The sequence below is a fragment of the Arvicanthis niloticus genome, chromosome 2 (assembly GCF_011762505.2).
Source record: "Arvicanthis niloticus isolate mArvNil1 chromosome 2, mArvNil1.pat.X, whole genome shotgun sequence".
NCBI classification, from domain to species: Eukaryota; Metazoa; Chordata; class Mammalia; order Rodentia; family Muridae; genus Arvicanthis; species Arvicanthis niloticus.
In genome coordinates this window covers 12,988,204-13,002,125 of record NC_047659.1, presented here as the reverse complement: position 1 = coordinate 13,002,125, position 13,922 = coordinate 12,988,204, and the positions used below count along the sequence as shown (strand labels likewise).

Genomic DNA, 13,922 nt, shown 5'->3' with positions numbered 1-13,922 from the left:
TCACAAAAATTAAAGAGATATATAGGTACTCAAAACCTAGATGGGCGGTGAGCTGAACAATTTAAATTTAATATGCGCCTTAAGACGATTCCGCCTTACCCCATATGGCTCCCTTAAATGCTAGACTATCCCAGGAGTTTTCTAATCTCTTTCTCTATTAATAACTTGTGCTAATAGCTGGTTGCCTTCACTGTGGTCAGTTCTGATCCTGCCTCACATGCACTAAAACCTCCCACATTCTCCTGCTCTCCTAAATCCAGCAAATGTCTCTAGAAGTCAGAACCCATATTGCCTAAGGAGTGTCTGCCTAAGGAGTCATGACATGACTTGCCTGGACAGGTCATGACCAGTGTGGGTCAATTCATGTACACACTGCCCTCTCCCTGTCCCCATTCAGTCACATGGGACTTTGTCCACCCCACCTGTACATCCGAGGCACCTGGGACATCCCAGTGTGTAGGAAATCTCTCAGAAATGGAAAATAATTGAAGGTGTACTTAACAAGAGATGGAAATTATTCCTCTAGAGAGAATTTAAGCAACCCCTGTGAAGCTAGGACTTGATCTCGCCATACACCTTTCCCCACTTTTGTTAATCTCCAGAACTGTGTATGGCTTATACAGAAGAAGTCTCTGGTTTGATTTAAATAAGATAAGCATAAGGGCCATATAGTGAGTTCAGCTTGGGCATGGGGGAGGTGGCCCCACAGTTAATGCTAATCCCTCAGCTGATCTAATGACTTAGACAGGTGTCACTTGGCTTCTCTGTGGGTAGGGAGAACGGTTCCCACCTACTTAGAGATCTCTTATTGAAAATGAATGAGATTTCTGAGGTAAATTGGTTAGTTCAATTATTGACACATAGATGGCTTCCCAATCATTGGTGATGATTTTTTAGCAGTGAGGTCTCCAGACGAAACAGAGAGGGGTGGCTTCTCACAAGAGTTTTAATGAAAACAAATTCCACTTTGAAAAATGATAAAAGATAAAAAAACATTCCAGGATTCTTTCTCCTGTTTTAATGAATCAAGGATATACCAAATTCATATTTTTCCCCAGAAACGATCCCGAAGGACTAGTAAGTTTGATTTACGTTTTCTTTACCAGTCACTTTTATTTCAAAAGCTGCACATTTCCATTAAAACGCCATTAAATAAAAACAGGATTTTACGGTGTCTGTGATGGCTTGGGTCTCGGTGTGATAATTGCAATTATCTCCAGCAAAGACGCAGTTGCTCATCCTTTTATTTCTTCTTGTACATCAGCTGCATCTTTAGTGTGTCCCAGGTGAGGAAAACCGCTCCCCTCAGAATTTGCAGTTCTGGGTCTGGAAAGGGACATAAGTGGGCAGCCATCCGGAGGCGCACAATGTCTTGGAGGGTTGGTGAAAGGTGCATGCTGGGCAGTGCAAGATGCAGGACGCCACAGAGGTGTCTCTGGAAGGGGACATCTGGTCCTCCAGAGTCACATGAGGAAGACCTGTCTAGCCTGAGCATGCTGGAAGGCGATGGTGAGGTCCCCATCTTCATGGCAGGTCTGACAAGGGCTTCCACTTGGCTGTGCGCTGCCTTGAACAGCCTGCTGCTACGTAGGTCCAATCCTGTCTACCTGGGTTAAGATTTCTTCTCTGAAATGACATTGTTGTGAAATGTCCTGGAACTAGATGGCAACCGTGGTGATAAAGCCTCATGAAAGCCTCCTAAATACCACTCAACTGTACACTTTAAAATGGTCTAAGTAGCGGCTTCTATGTATGCTCCACACAAGAACAACAACAAAAAAAATCCCTGGATGGAATGATCTCCACTTACAGCTAACACAGCATGGCATCTGACACTCTGGAGAGGAGGCACATCACCCAGGGAGGAGGCTGGATGCTTGGCTCTGCTAAGCAGACAGCAAGTCGTGTGGCCACTAAATCTTTAACCGAGGAGGAACTGTTAACTACAGTATAGTTTCACTTAATACAGACTGTGTGTGTGTGTGAGAAAGAGAAATACACCCAGGATGTGCAAAAAGAGTTTAAACTACGTGTCCTGTTACCCTAACTCTAAATACAGACATCTACACATTATTAGTGTCTACATTTAAATTGTGGGATTAGGAATCATTTTGATTCCTTTGTGCTTCTCTCCAAAGGTCTACCATTATTATCTGGAACATAAAGTTCCAGGCTGAAGATACGGCTCAGCTGGCAGAGAGCCTGCCTAGCATGCACAAGGCCCTGAGTTTGATCCCCAGCACCACGTAAATCTGGGTAATGCAAGCCTGTAATCCCAGCAGTGGGGAGGTGGAGGCAGGAGGATCCGCAGTTCGAGCTCACCCTCAGATTCTGTTACACGAGACCTTGCTTTTTAAAAAGTGAAAGGCAATGGATTTCTTTTTTAAAAAAAAAATCTTTTAAAATACTAAACAATAGCATTCAGAATTTTGTAGCCCCCATGTGAACCGTAACGAGTTTCAGAATAAGGGTATACTAAGACATAGAGAATGCCAGAGAACTGATTTGTAATCCTGATTTACTCAGAGATTAATGTTATGCTGTGTTCAGCCTCAGTCTCCCCATCAGAAACAAGGCTGCAGTCACAGGCTCCTCCTCAGAGGTGCATGAAGAACAAAGGAGGTGACTGCCTGGGACCAGGGCTTGCTGACTGAGTCCTCCTCTGAGCTGGTTCCATCCCTCCAGTGGCCACACTACACACTTCCCAACCTTCCCCTTCACAAACTTCCCGACCACTTCTAATGTCAGCCACAGACTCTTCTGATTTAAGAGCTGATTTCTGGGGAGAGTGTCAGTTTGCACCCCTCCCCCATCATTTCTCTTTCTACCACTGTCTTGGGGAAAACACTTGATTTCATGTGAAAAATCACCACCACAACTGGGCTTTTATTTAATGTCTGAAGTTCAAGGTGACAGTGACAGAGCCATTTCTGCTGACGGAAAACCACACGTCCCAGGAATATCCAACTCTCCCGAGGACTCAGGCCTGCACACTCGCAGGAGGGAGCATGCTGCAACCCAGACCCTTCCTGCCATTGAACTTTAAAGAGATTTTCCTTTGCTGTGTCCTGGTTCTGTTTTCCTGCCTGTCCTTGCTTTGAGTCCATAGTTAGGATCCACTTGAAAGAAGCTGTGACCAGGCCTTCTGGAACTTTCTACTCATGTCTTCCTGGAGATTGGCTCCTTGGGCTGGTACGGGATTGGGACAGTTTGGGCAGAGCTTTCCGACAAGATTTTGTCTCCCAGTCTCCTTTCCCATTTCCAGGTACCTAACGGGATTTGAAGCTTCATGGCTTTGACACTCGTCTTGTCAGTTTGTGTCAGCATTAAAAGCACACTCCCAAAAGCAAACTTCCAAAGTGTTTTAGCCAGGGTTCTATTCCTGTGAAGAGATACCATGACCATGGTGGGTCTAATAAAGAAAGACGTTTAGTTGTGGTTGGCTTACAGTTCAGTGTTTTAGCCCATTATCATCATAATGGGAAGCATGGTGGCACTCAGGCAGACTAGAGAGGTAGCTGAGAGTTCTACATCTGGAGCTGCAGGCACCAGGAAGAGAGAGCGAGATCGGAGAGAGAGCGAGATCGGAGAGAGAGAGAGAGAGAGAGAGAGAGAGAGAGAGAGAGAGAGAGAGAGAGAGACTCTGGGCCTGGCTTGGGCTTTTGAAGCCTCAAAGCCCATCCCCATAGACACACCTCCTCCAGCAAGATAACACCTCCTAATAGTGCCAATTCCCTATGGGCCTATGGTGGCCATTTTCATTCAACTCCCTCCCCCACAGTGCAACAAATTTAATGAAAACTGCCTCCCCACCCCCACCCCCATTCCCTGTACCCAGGAACCTAACACACACCACATCCTATAGACATGAGTTGACTCGTGCCTTCAGTGCTCGAGGAACTCTGAGGGACTGTCCTGGAAACCACGGCAGTGTGTAGGGAACAGAGAGATGTGTCCAAGGAGCAGAATGGGGTGTGAAAGATAGCGTTGGTATGACGATCAGAAGTAGTGTGGACAGAGCCTAGCAGCCTGAGATGTGCACTGAACTTCCCTGGATCAGATCTTCATGGGATTTATTGACCATGCCCAGTGTGTTCAAGGTTTGGTCTTAGGAATGGTCACAGAAGGTGGCAGATGGTTATCTTGGTCCTAGTTCTGGGTGGGATGGAAGCCAGAAAAGAGGGAGAGAGGGGCAGTGAGTGAGAGAGGGAGGTGGGAACCCAAGAGCAGTGACCCTTGGGTTCCAGACCCGACTGATGGACAGCAAGGTAGAGGGGTAGCATTCAAAGCCTAGAAGTGCCTGCCAGTAAGGAACTAGGAACAAGGAAGCCTGGGAAGAAAGCAGGAATGCCAGGATGAAGCCCTTGAAAGAGGCCAGCATCTAAGGCAAAGTCAGAGAGGAAGTAGCCCAATAAGGTATGCTGGTAGCCATGGGGCTGGCTACACAAGGTGGCACATGCCCATAATCTCAGCACTTGGGAGAAAGCTATAGAAGAATTGCATATTTTAGGACAGCCTGGGCTACATGGTAAGTTTGGGGCCAGCCAGGGCTACACAGTGAGACCTTGTCTCAAAATTGAAATTAAATAAAATGAAAGCCATTCAGGTGCCCACATGGAGGACGGGAAGGACAAAGCCAGACATATGGGGTGAGGGCTTGGATGAAAATGGCCCCATAAGCCCATTGGGGCACTGTTAGGAAGTGTGGCCTTGCTGAGCGTGTCACTGGGGTTGGACTTAGAAGTCTCCGAAGCAAGCCAGGCCCAGTGTCACCTGCTCTTCCTGCAGCTGCAGATCCAGATGTAGAGCTCTCGGCTACCTCTCCAGCACCATGTCTGCCTGCACGTTGTCATGCTTCCTGCCCTGATGCTAATAGGCTAAACCTCTGATCTGTAAGCCAGCCCCAGTTAAGTGCTTGTCTTTTTAAAGAGCTGCTGTGGTCGTGATGTCTCTGCACTGCAATAGGACAGTGACTAACACACATGATGCTCTGGCCCAAGCAGGGAAGAATGGGAAGAATGGGGGGAACCCCAGCCTGTGGAGCTGCTGTGGGAACTAGAGAGATAGCATTGACTATGGAGACAGAGGAAGAGTTGGCATTTATTCTGAAGTTTCCCACCTGGGTAACTGGTCGATATCTGGTAATGACACACCAAGGATATGAGGACACAGACTGTGGATGAGGGAAAGCACTTCATCATGCTAGAAGGGAGGGGACCGGGACCATTCCCAGCTAGAGGTGGGAAGGTAAAAGTCTGTAGCCACTCATCTTCTTGATTATCAGAATGATTTCAGAATAAAACGCACAGGCTAAGGAGTCACAAAGCTCTCGTCATGTGTCTGTATGAGGTCCAAATAAGTAGTTAAGACAGAAAAGCATCTGTGTCCCTGGGACGGGGGAACGAAAGTGTCTTCCCAAGTTATTCACTGAATTGTGCCTATGGCTCCTTGCCAAAAAACTCAATGAGATTTTTCTGTTTCTTAATTATTCAATTACTACCCATAAGCCGGAGTCTGAAGGCTCACAGGCTGCTCGCAATGGAATATTCCCTTGAATCATGAGCAGAGCAGAGGGTTGTCTCCCATCTTGGAAGCCAGGCTGGCGGGACGGAGGAAGCCGGTGTTTCCAGTCCTGGCTCTGCCCAGGTTCAAACCTTGGCTTCACTCTGCAGAAGCTGTGTGAGCCTCAACAGGCTCAAAAGCCAGCTTTTTAGCACGCAAATGCCAGTCCCCTGGGGGATTGTACATCCCGAGGGAAGGAAGCCTTTGGAGGACGGCAGTAGACATGAGTGCCTTCTGTATTTCAGGTCTCAGCAGGTGGAAAAGCCTTTCACTTCGAAGGAAGATATAAACTGTGAGCTGGCCGGTGACTCCGACTCCCCCGAAGCCCACCTGCCCTCCATTTGCCTCAAGCAGGTGTTCCCCAAGTATGCCAAACAGTTCAACTACCTGCGCCTGGTGGACAGGATGGCCAACTTGTTCATCCGATTCCTGGGAATCAAGGGCACGATGAAGTTGGGACCAACTGGCTTTCGGACCTTCATAAGGTTAGTGAGACCAGCTCCCTCCAGCTTCAGTTTTGGGGAGGGTGGAGCTACTCACTCCTCTAGTTGATCACGAGGCGCATGAGAGCTCTTGAGAGACCATAGAACTGAAGCAGTGCCCTGGGGCTGTATGTACCTCAGGGCTGGCACTGATCCTATAGACCTGAGAGTCTTTATCCGTGTGTTTGTGTGTGTGTGTGTGTGTGTGTGTGTGTGTAAGAGAGAGAGAGAGAGAGAGAGAGAGAGAGAGAGAGAGAGAGAGAGAGAGAGAGATAGATCCTGGCATATTGAAGACTCTTAACAAATGAGTTGATAAACATTATGACCGTGACACTTAAACCATAGGTTCACTGTTAAAAACAAACAGTTGTGTGGCTCAATAGGAGACGAATCTTGATACACAAGCATGAGGATCTGAGTTCACATCCCCAGCACCCACATAACAGCCAGACATGGCAGCGTGCAATAGTAATTCCAGCACCAGGGATGGGGAACAGGGCAAGACAGGAGCTTGCTAGCAAGCTAATCTAGCAAAAGTACAAAACTCTTGGTTCAATGAAGAGCCTGTCTCAAAAATAAGGTGGAATACAGTAGAGGGAGACACTCAAAATCAACCTCAAGGCTCCATATACACGTGCATAGGTGTTTGCACCCATCCCCACACACCCATACACACCAAAATAAAACGTGTGCTGCCATACTAGTCATTTTTATTGTTGTTGTCATGACACAATACCTGAGGTTGGATACGTTTATAAAGAAAAAAGGTTTATATAACTTATAGTAGTTTTAGTTAGCAGCTAAAACTCAGATCAAGTAGCCCCATTAGTTAGATCTTCGGTAAGATTCTAATGGCAGTAATATCACAGGAAGTATGTGTAAGAGAAAGAGAGCATGGCCAGAGTGGATGGATGCCAGAAGGCAGGTAAGCATCAGGCTCGTTCTCATAACAACTCAGGTTCCCACAAGAACGAGTGCCCTCTGGGGGCACATGCCCAGTGACAGGCTCCGCCTCCTAAAGATGCTACCTCTTCAGTAGCATGAGGTCCACGCTTCCAGCACATGAGTCCTCAGGGGACGCCCTAGCTAATTTCATCAACTTGACATAACCTAAAGTCCCCTGAGAGGAGAGCCTAAATCGGAGTGGCCTGTAGACAAGTCTGCAGAGAACTGTCTTGATTATTAATCAGTACAGCAGAGTCTGGCACAAGTAGAGGACACCATCCCCAGGCAGCTGCTCCTAGACTGTATTAAAAAGCTAGCTGAGCCGGAACCTGTGAACAAGCCAGTAAGAGAGCCAGCAAGCAGCCTTCCTCCATGTTTTCTGCATCAAGCTCCTCCTTGAGTTCCTGCCCTGACTTCCCCCAATGATGGAAGTAACCTGGAAGTGTAAGAGGAAATAAACCCCTCCCTTACCTGAGCTGCTTTTGGTCGAAGGATTCTATTAAAAACTAGAACAGGTGACAACCTCAAACCCTGTTCTAACACAGCAGCTACCCTGAACCAGGGCCTTAAACACCTCGTAGAAACTGCTCTAGGGCTCGGACCAGCCCTGTGCTTCTTAGCCTGTGTTTTCCCAGTGGGAACAACCTGGCTGTGGCTGAGTTCACAAAGGCATCTCACTCCACAGTGAGCGTCTGGAGTAAAACCTTCAATAATTAATCTGATAAATGATATAGTACATTTGTACTGGTTTTAAAATAGCATGTTTATAATGCATGCTATACAAAACTTGCATGAATTTTATAGGTAAAACATAAAACAAAAAAGGGGTTTCTGCTATAACCTACAAAGTGAGCAATTGCCCATCTTTTATGGTTCATTCAATTTGCCTCCACCCTTTGGAACTGTGGGGCAACACAGGAGAGCACACCAGCCATAAAAACCCAGGGCAAGCTCATTACTATTCCTGGACCTGTGGTCTTTATCCTATAGACCTGGGGAGGAGTATTTATTCTATAGTGTGTATGTACGTGTGTGTGTGTGTATGTACGTGTGTGTGTGTGTGTGTGTGTGTGTGTGTTATAGGATAAATGAGGACCACAGAGAAGCATGTAGCATATGGCAAATGACTGATGAATATTAGTTTCTTTCTATTGGTTAAAGAATGTTATAAAAATGTATATATTCTATAAACTCTCTTTCTTCTTTCACACACACACACACACAGAGAGAGAGAGAGAAAGAGAGAGAGAGAGAGAGAGAGAGAGAGAGAGAGAGAGAGAGAGAGAGAGAGAGCGCCAGGGCTACATGGTAAGTTTGGTACAAACCTGACAGCCATGCCAAACCACTGACCCTAGATGGCTTCAACAAACATGATCTGGCTCCACCAGGGACTTGCTCATTTGCAGTTCTCTGTGGCATTGCCACCTCAAAAAGAACGTCTCTGACAGGCCTTCACATTGCTGTCACCTCTTAGTCCTTGGTTTTAACATCCTTACCCTGTGTCTCAAAGCCACAGTCCTCACAGTTTGCTTCACTACGGCAAATAATTAGACTCAGTGAGTTGGAAGCCATGTTTTGCCTAAGGTTTCTCCAGACAGAGTTTACGGAGACTGCCACCAGCCGTCTGGTGTTCTTGGTGAGATGGCAAACCCAAGTTTTGGCAGCCATTGTTCCCAGGTTAACCTGAAGTCCTGGCTGCTGGGTGCTCAAGAAGAGCGTTGCATTCGTTTCAAAGGTGGAAGTTTGGAGGAAGGGATGACATAAGCTTTGGGGTCTAATAGTCCTGGCTTTGCAACCAAGCGTATATATTGTTCATTGGCCGTGTGGCTTTGGAAAATCCCCCATTAGTCTCTAAGTCCCAGTTCCTTCATGTGAGCAACGTTCCTGCCTTCTGTGGTATTATTTTGAGTCTGGGGTATAATATATCATAAAACACCCGGTCCAGGGCCTAGATCAACTGAGCTGTTTGCCAGATGAGAGCCTCTGCCTCTTGCTGAGCTTGCCTTGGCTGCTCAGCAGAGGATGCTGACTTCAAGTGACTTAGGACAGAAAAGCCAGCAGTGGGGTACTAGGGATGGCCAGTGACTCCACGAGACCACAAGTGCCCCGCCTCATTTCTGCTCACCCCAAACTAAATCCGTTCTGATGGATTCAAGGTTACCTTATGGTCACAAGATGGCTGCTCAAAATCTAGACACCATGGTTGAGTCCTGGACTGGAAGAGGGAAGAGGGAGTAATAGCACAAGTCTCTGCCGGGTGAATTAGAGTCCTGAAAAGATGCCCTGGATGCTGGATGCAGCGATATCTGCCTCCATCTTCCTGGCTACTTCTAGTTACATGGGAACAGGGAAGTCAACTTTGTATTATTTCTATTCACTTGTTCCTTGTGTGTGTGTGAGCTTAGGTGCACGTATGTCAGGGCATGCCTGTGGGGTCAGGGGATGGCTTTCAGGAGTCAGTTCTTTCCTTCTATCATGTGGATCCTAGGGATTGAACTCAGGTTGTCTGGCTCTTGGTGATTCTTATTTGAGCTGTGGAACATAGAGGATCCTGATCTGAAGCTTGTGGAAGCACATAAGGATGAAAGTGAGGTGGGCAAGCTGGTGTGTACTTCATTTGTATGACATGTCCATGGCTTGGACTTCCCAGAGCAAAGGCAAGAATGCTCTAGGCCTGAGGCCTGCCCAGCTTCTGCACCATGGCACAGAAGTCTCCACTGAAAACCTAAGGGACCGAAGTGCTAGCTGAACTCCATGTGGGGAACTGTCAGAATACGTGAGGAGACAGATCCTGTGACATCTGCCCCACACCCGTCTCTTCCCAAGAAGCTGCCTAGGATGTTCAAAGACAAGTTGAAGAAGCCCTTCCTTCCCCTGGGACTCCCCAACTAAGAGCAGGAAACAGACTCTCAGGTATCAGCCTTTGGCAAAGTCTAAGGCTGTGACCAAGAGCTCCCTTGCTGGAGCTGCAAACAGAGGCGAAAGCTAGAAATAAGAACAGCAAAGTTTTATCCACTTGGTGGAATCCATGGTGGCCTCCTTAAGGCAAGGTTTGCCCTACTACTAGCTGTCACTGGATGAGCTGTAGACAAACATACCACCAAGGCAGCAGGGAGAGCCAGCAGAAGCATTTCATGTGGCCCAAGCTGAAAGGTGAAGGAGGGTGTGTGACTCAGGCTGTGCTGGACTTGAGCCTCTGTAAACTGGGCAAAGTTCTGGGAAGCTTCCTGGCCACTCCTGGGGAAATTTTGCTCAAGACAAGGAGGAGATTTGGAGACACTGGGCAGCTCCCATTCTCAACTGCGTCTGGGGCACACAATGAATAAAAGGAACTTCTCCCCCATCTCCTTCCCCTGCCCCCAAACACACTGTGGGATTGGATGGCAAGTGGCAGGAGATGCTGTCTCGGGGAACCATCACTAGCACACTTAATATTCCAAAAGAAGCTATGCACGCTTGTTTTTGTGTAAAATCTCAGTATTGGAAGAATGGATTTAACCATGTGTGGATCCCATCAAAATAGGACTGCCCACAGAGGCCTTCAGTGAGTGACACTTGGTTTGAGAGCCCAACACACACACACACACACACACACACACACACACAAAACCACTCCACATTTCACACTATCCCGAAGACAAAACAGAATTAAGAATGTTTCTAATAAAGATAACTCCTCTCAGGTCAGAATGGGCTAATGGCAAAATATCCTCCCTGGAAAAGCTACCTGGGCATGACAGGCTTTGTGATTTTTCTCTATCATCAGCAAGTGGGTGGCATTTGCATGAGAAACCAATTTTTCCAAGGTTGGGGACTGTTAGGTTCTGCAGCCGCCACTTCCCATCTGTGGCCAGCGCAGGCCGTCAGTGAGCTGCAGCAGAATGTGACAGGAAAAGAGCATCTTCAGGTGGCCAAGAGGCAGCTCGAGCAGATGGATCCAGACAACAAGGCTACCCTGCAAACGCCTGCCCTAATCAAGGATGCTGGAGGAAGTGGAGAAACACTGCACTAGGTAGCAGACGCTTCCTTTAAAGGCGTCCCAAGAAACCCCAATGGCAACTTAATAGCAAAATATGATAATTCTCTGCTTTCCAATTTATCTGGGTATGTTCAGTCTTGCGGATTAAATTTCACCACCTGCTAACGACTGTTCTCTATCTCTCTCCTTTCCACTTTGGTTTAAATGTTACTTCATTATGAATTAATAATATTTATGCCATATGCAGAATTGAACCAAGTGCCCTTCACAGGAGCGCCTCAGAGCAGACATATTCCCAGCGCGGTGCACGCTTCTTTCACGGCTCCCACACAGACAGCTGAAGTTGGGCTCGCCTTCCGTGTCTGCTGCCCACTCTCTGTCTCTCCACATGCCTCGAAGAGAAAGGAAAGGGGAGTAAATAATAAGCGGTCACCTGGATTTATTTTCGGTGTCCATCTCTCAGAACTTACCGCATAGATCAGCAGTTTTCAGAGCGAATTATGCTAATGCCCGCCCGGCCATCTTCTACTTTTCTCTTCCACCGAGTATGAGAAATAACGAACTGTCATTCTCTTGTCTAGACACTCTAACCAGCCTTACAAGAGTGCCATTTTCTCAGGAGCCGTGTAATAGTCACACATATCATCTCCGTGAATTGAGCTCCTCCTTTCGTTTTATTATTCTTTTTATTTTTGGAAAATTTATTTTGTAATAATTGCCAGGGTGTGGAGGCTTCTATTTCCCTGGGAAATAAAAACTGTCTAATTGATGCTTCAGCTTGGCAGCCTTCTTTGAGAGAAATGTATCTGTATTAGTCTCCCACCAATAGATCACTAGCTGGGGGCGGGGAGACATCGGATGTGATTCATGGAGGACACTTTCTCCATAGCATCCTGCATTTCCCACTGGATGCAGCTGGGAAGTCAACAGTTGGCCCCAGCCAGGCCCATTCCCCGGAAGCTGCAGCCCCTGCACTGTGAGACCACGCTTTGAAACCCCACTCCACCACTCTCGCTGCTTCTGATCCCATGTCTTCTTTTGAACTAAAGGACGCATTCCCCCCTTTCTCTTTTCCCACTTCCCCTTTATTGTATTGAGATATTAATGTGCTTCATAATGGAGAGCGGCGGGGGGTTTCTCTCTGAGAGGCATGGTCTGTTAGAATGTTCTAGAATAGAAGTATAAGAAGACAGCTTTCCCCTCTTTCATTAACTCCTTGGTGACTTTGAAACTGTCCTTCTGTGGCCACTCCTTCCCAGAAGCCTTGTGCACGTCTTCTCTGTAGCCTTAAAAACTGTGGATGGTTTAAAGCACAGATACCTCATTCCCGACGCCCAAATGCTTAGCTGTTTACCTCCCTTCCCTTTTGTAATAAATAAATATGGCTGTTTGAATACCTTTTACCTTATAGAAACCTGGGGGTGGGGAAGCTGCTCTTTTTTTTTTTTTTTTTTTTTTTTTCCCACAGAGAAGGATGAACATAAAAGAAATTCTATAAATAGGACTTTGTGGAGTGGAAAAAGTTGGTCCCTAAATTTCCCATGAGACATTGGCAGTTAGGGGGAAACGGGATGATCATTTCAAACCCCGCTCCACTAGGCTCCTAAAGAGCTTGAATGATTTCTGATTCTCTCCCACCATGTACACTCAGATGCCTTCCATTCCAGAAAAAAAAAAAAAGAAAAGGAAAAAAAAGAAAAGGAAAAGAAACATAGCGCTATCAATTCTTTCAGCTGATTCCCCATCACTGGGGAAGGCTTTCACTGTCTTAAATTCTCCACATGTGCCAGGCACATGTGGAGTATCACTGCCAGGGCATCGTCTGGTGCCTCCAACTGAACAAACGAGAACTTCGTTGATGTGCACAAGGAAATGCGGCAAAGCCAAGGTCCCAAACCTTCATCCTTTTTCTAGAAAGGTTCTAGCTTTTCACATCCACTAAAGGACTTACCCTTCCACCCAGTCATTGGATAAACTGTGTCCGGGGCTTAAGGGGAGATCGCGCTCCATGTTGGGAATGACCTGGCTGTCACACTCCGTGTCCGGCACATAACCCCCTGCACGCTGTGCCACCCTGTCGCTGGGCCCTGAATACTGCTGCCCAACACGGCAGGGATAAGCTCTGTATTCAGCGGCTCAGCAACTGGAAACCCTCATTCTAAAGACTCTATTTGAGCTTACTGAGAATGTCTGGTAACCAGAGGACAAACCTGAGAGACCCTGCCTCTGTGAAGTCCTGCTTATCTCCCAGAAGCCTTCTGTCCCAAAACTCCCCAGCAGGCATCCAGGCCTGTGGTTAGTGAACTGAGACTTTGTATCTTGGTCCTAGGTGAGCCTAGGACCCTTTGCTGGGCCATAGCTCCTCTTCCTGCTCCTGTCTCCAAGGGGGAGATGGGGTACAGACTGTGCCCTGTGGTCTCAGGCAAGCACTGATTCTCTGTGCCTCGTCCTCCCCACACTCACTGAGATGAGAACGGGCATCCCTCCCTCACATGCACTTAGAAGGATTCTGAGACCTTGGGGCAAGAAAAGGACCTTACAGTTGGATAGTGCCTGAGAAATACCCACAGAATCCAGATTCTCTTCAAGCATTTCCCATCTGCTGCAGCTAATGCAGACCGTCCACTCTGCTCTGACTGCAGACGTCGTAATCAACTGTTTGTCAGTATTGTCAGGGAGGGTGGGTTACCTTAGAAAGGGGATAAATGGAGAATCCTCCCTGGTAAATTACGGCTTCTACTAAAAGTTTGACACTTCTATTTTCTTCCTGTCAGGAAAAAAAAATAACTATACACCAGTGGTCAGTTCAGTTTTGGTTTTCATCCTTTGTCAACCCATGGAGCAAGCCAGGCAGCACTCCGTCCTTCCGGGAAGCAGGTAGTCCAGAGGACGCAGGTGTGGCTGCTAGGAGAAGGCGTGGGCTTTTCTTAATGAAGCTTTGGAAATTAGCAGCA

The 13,922-nt window shown here is 47.2% G+C and overlaps 1 protein-coding gene across 5 annotated transcripts in view; it reads left to right on the top strand.

Annotated features, from left to right (window-relative positions):
• The window catches only part of Ttll11 (tubulin tyrosine ligase like 11), a 231,469-nt gene that overhangs the window by 180,465 nt on the left and 37,082 nt on the right, over positions 1-13,922 (top strand). For all 5 annotated transcript variants that reach the window (XM_076928607.1, XM_034496640.2, XM_076928610.1 and 2 more), the window contains one exon: positions 5,808-6,047. In XM_076928607.1, the coding sequence (XP_076784722.1) occupies positions 5,808-6,047 (240 nt within the window). The remainder of the gene's footprint in view (positions 1-5,807; positions 6,048-13,922) is intronic.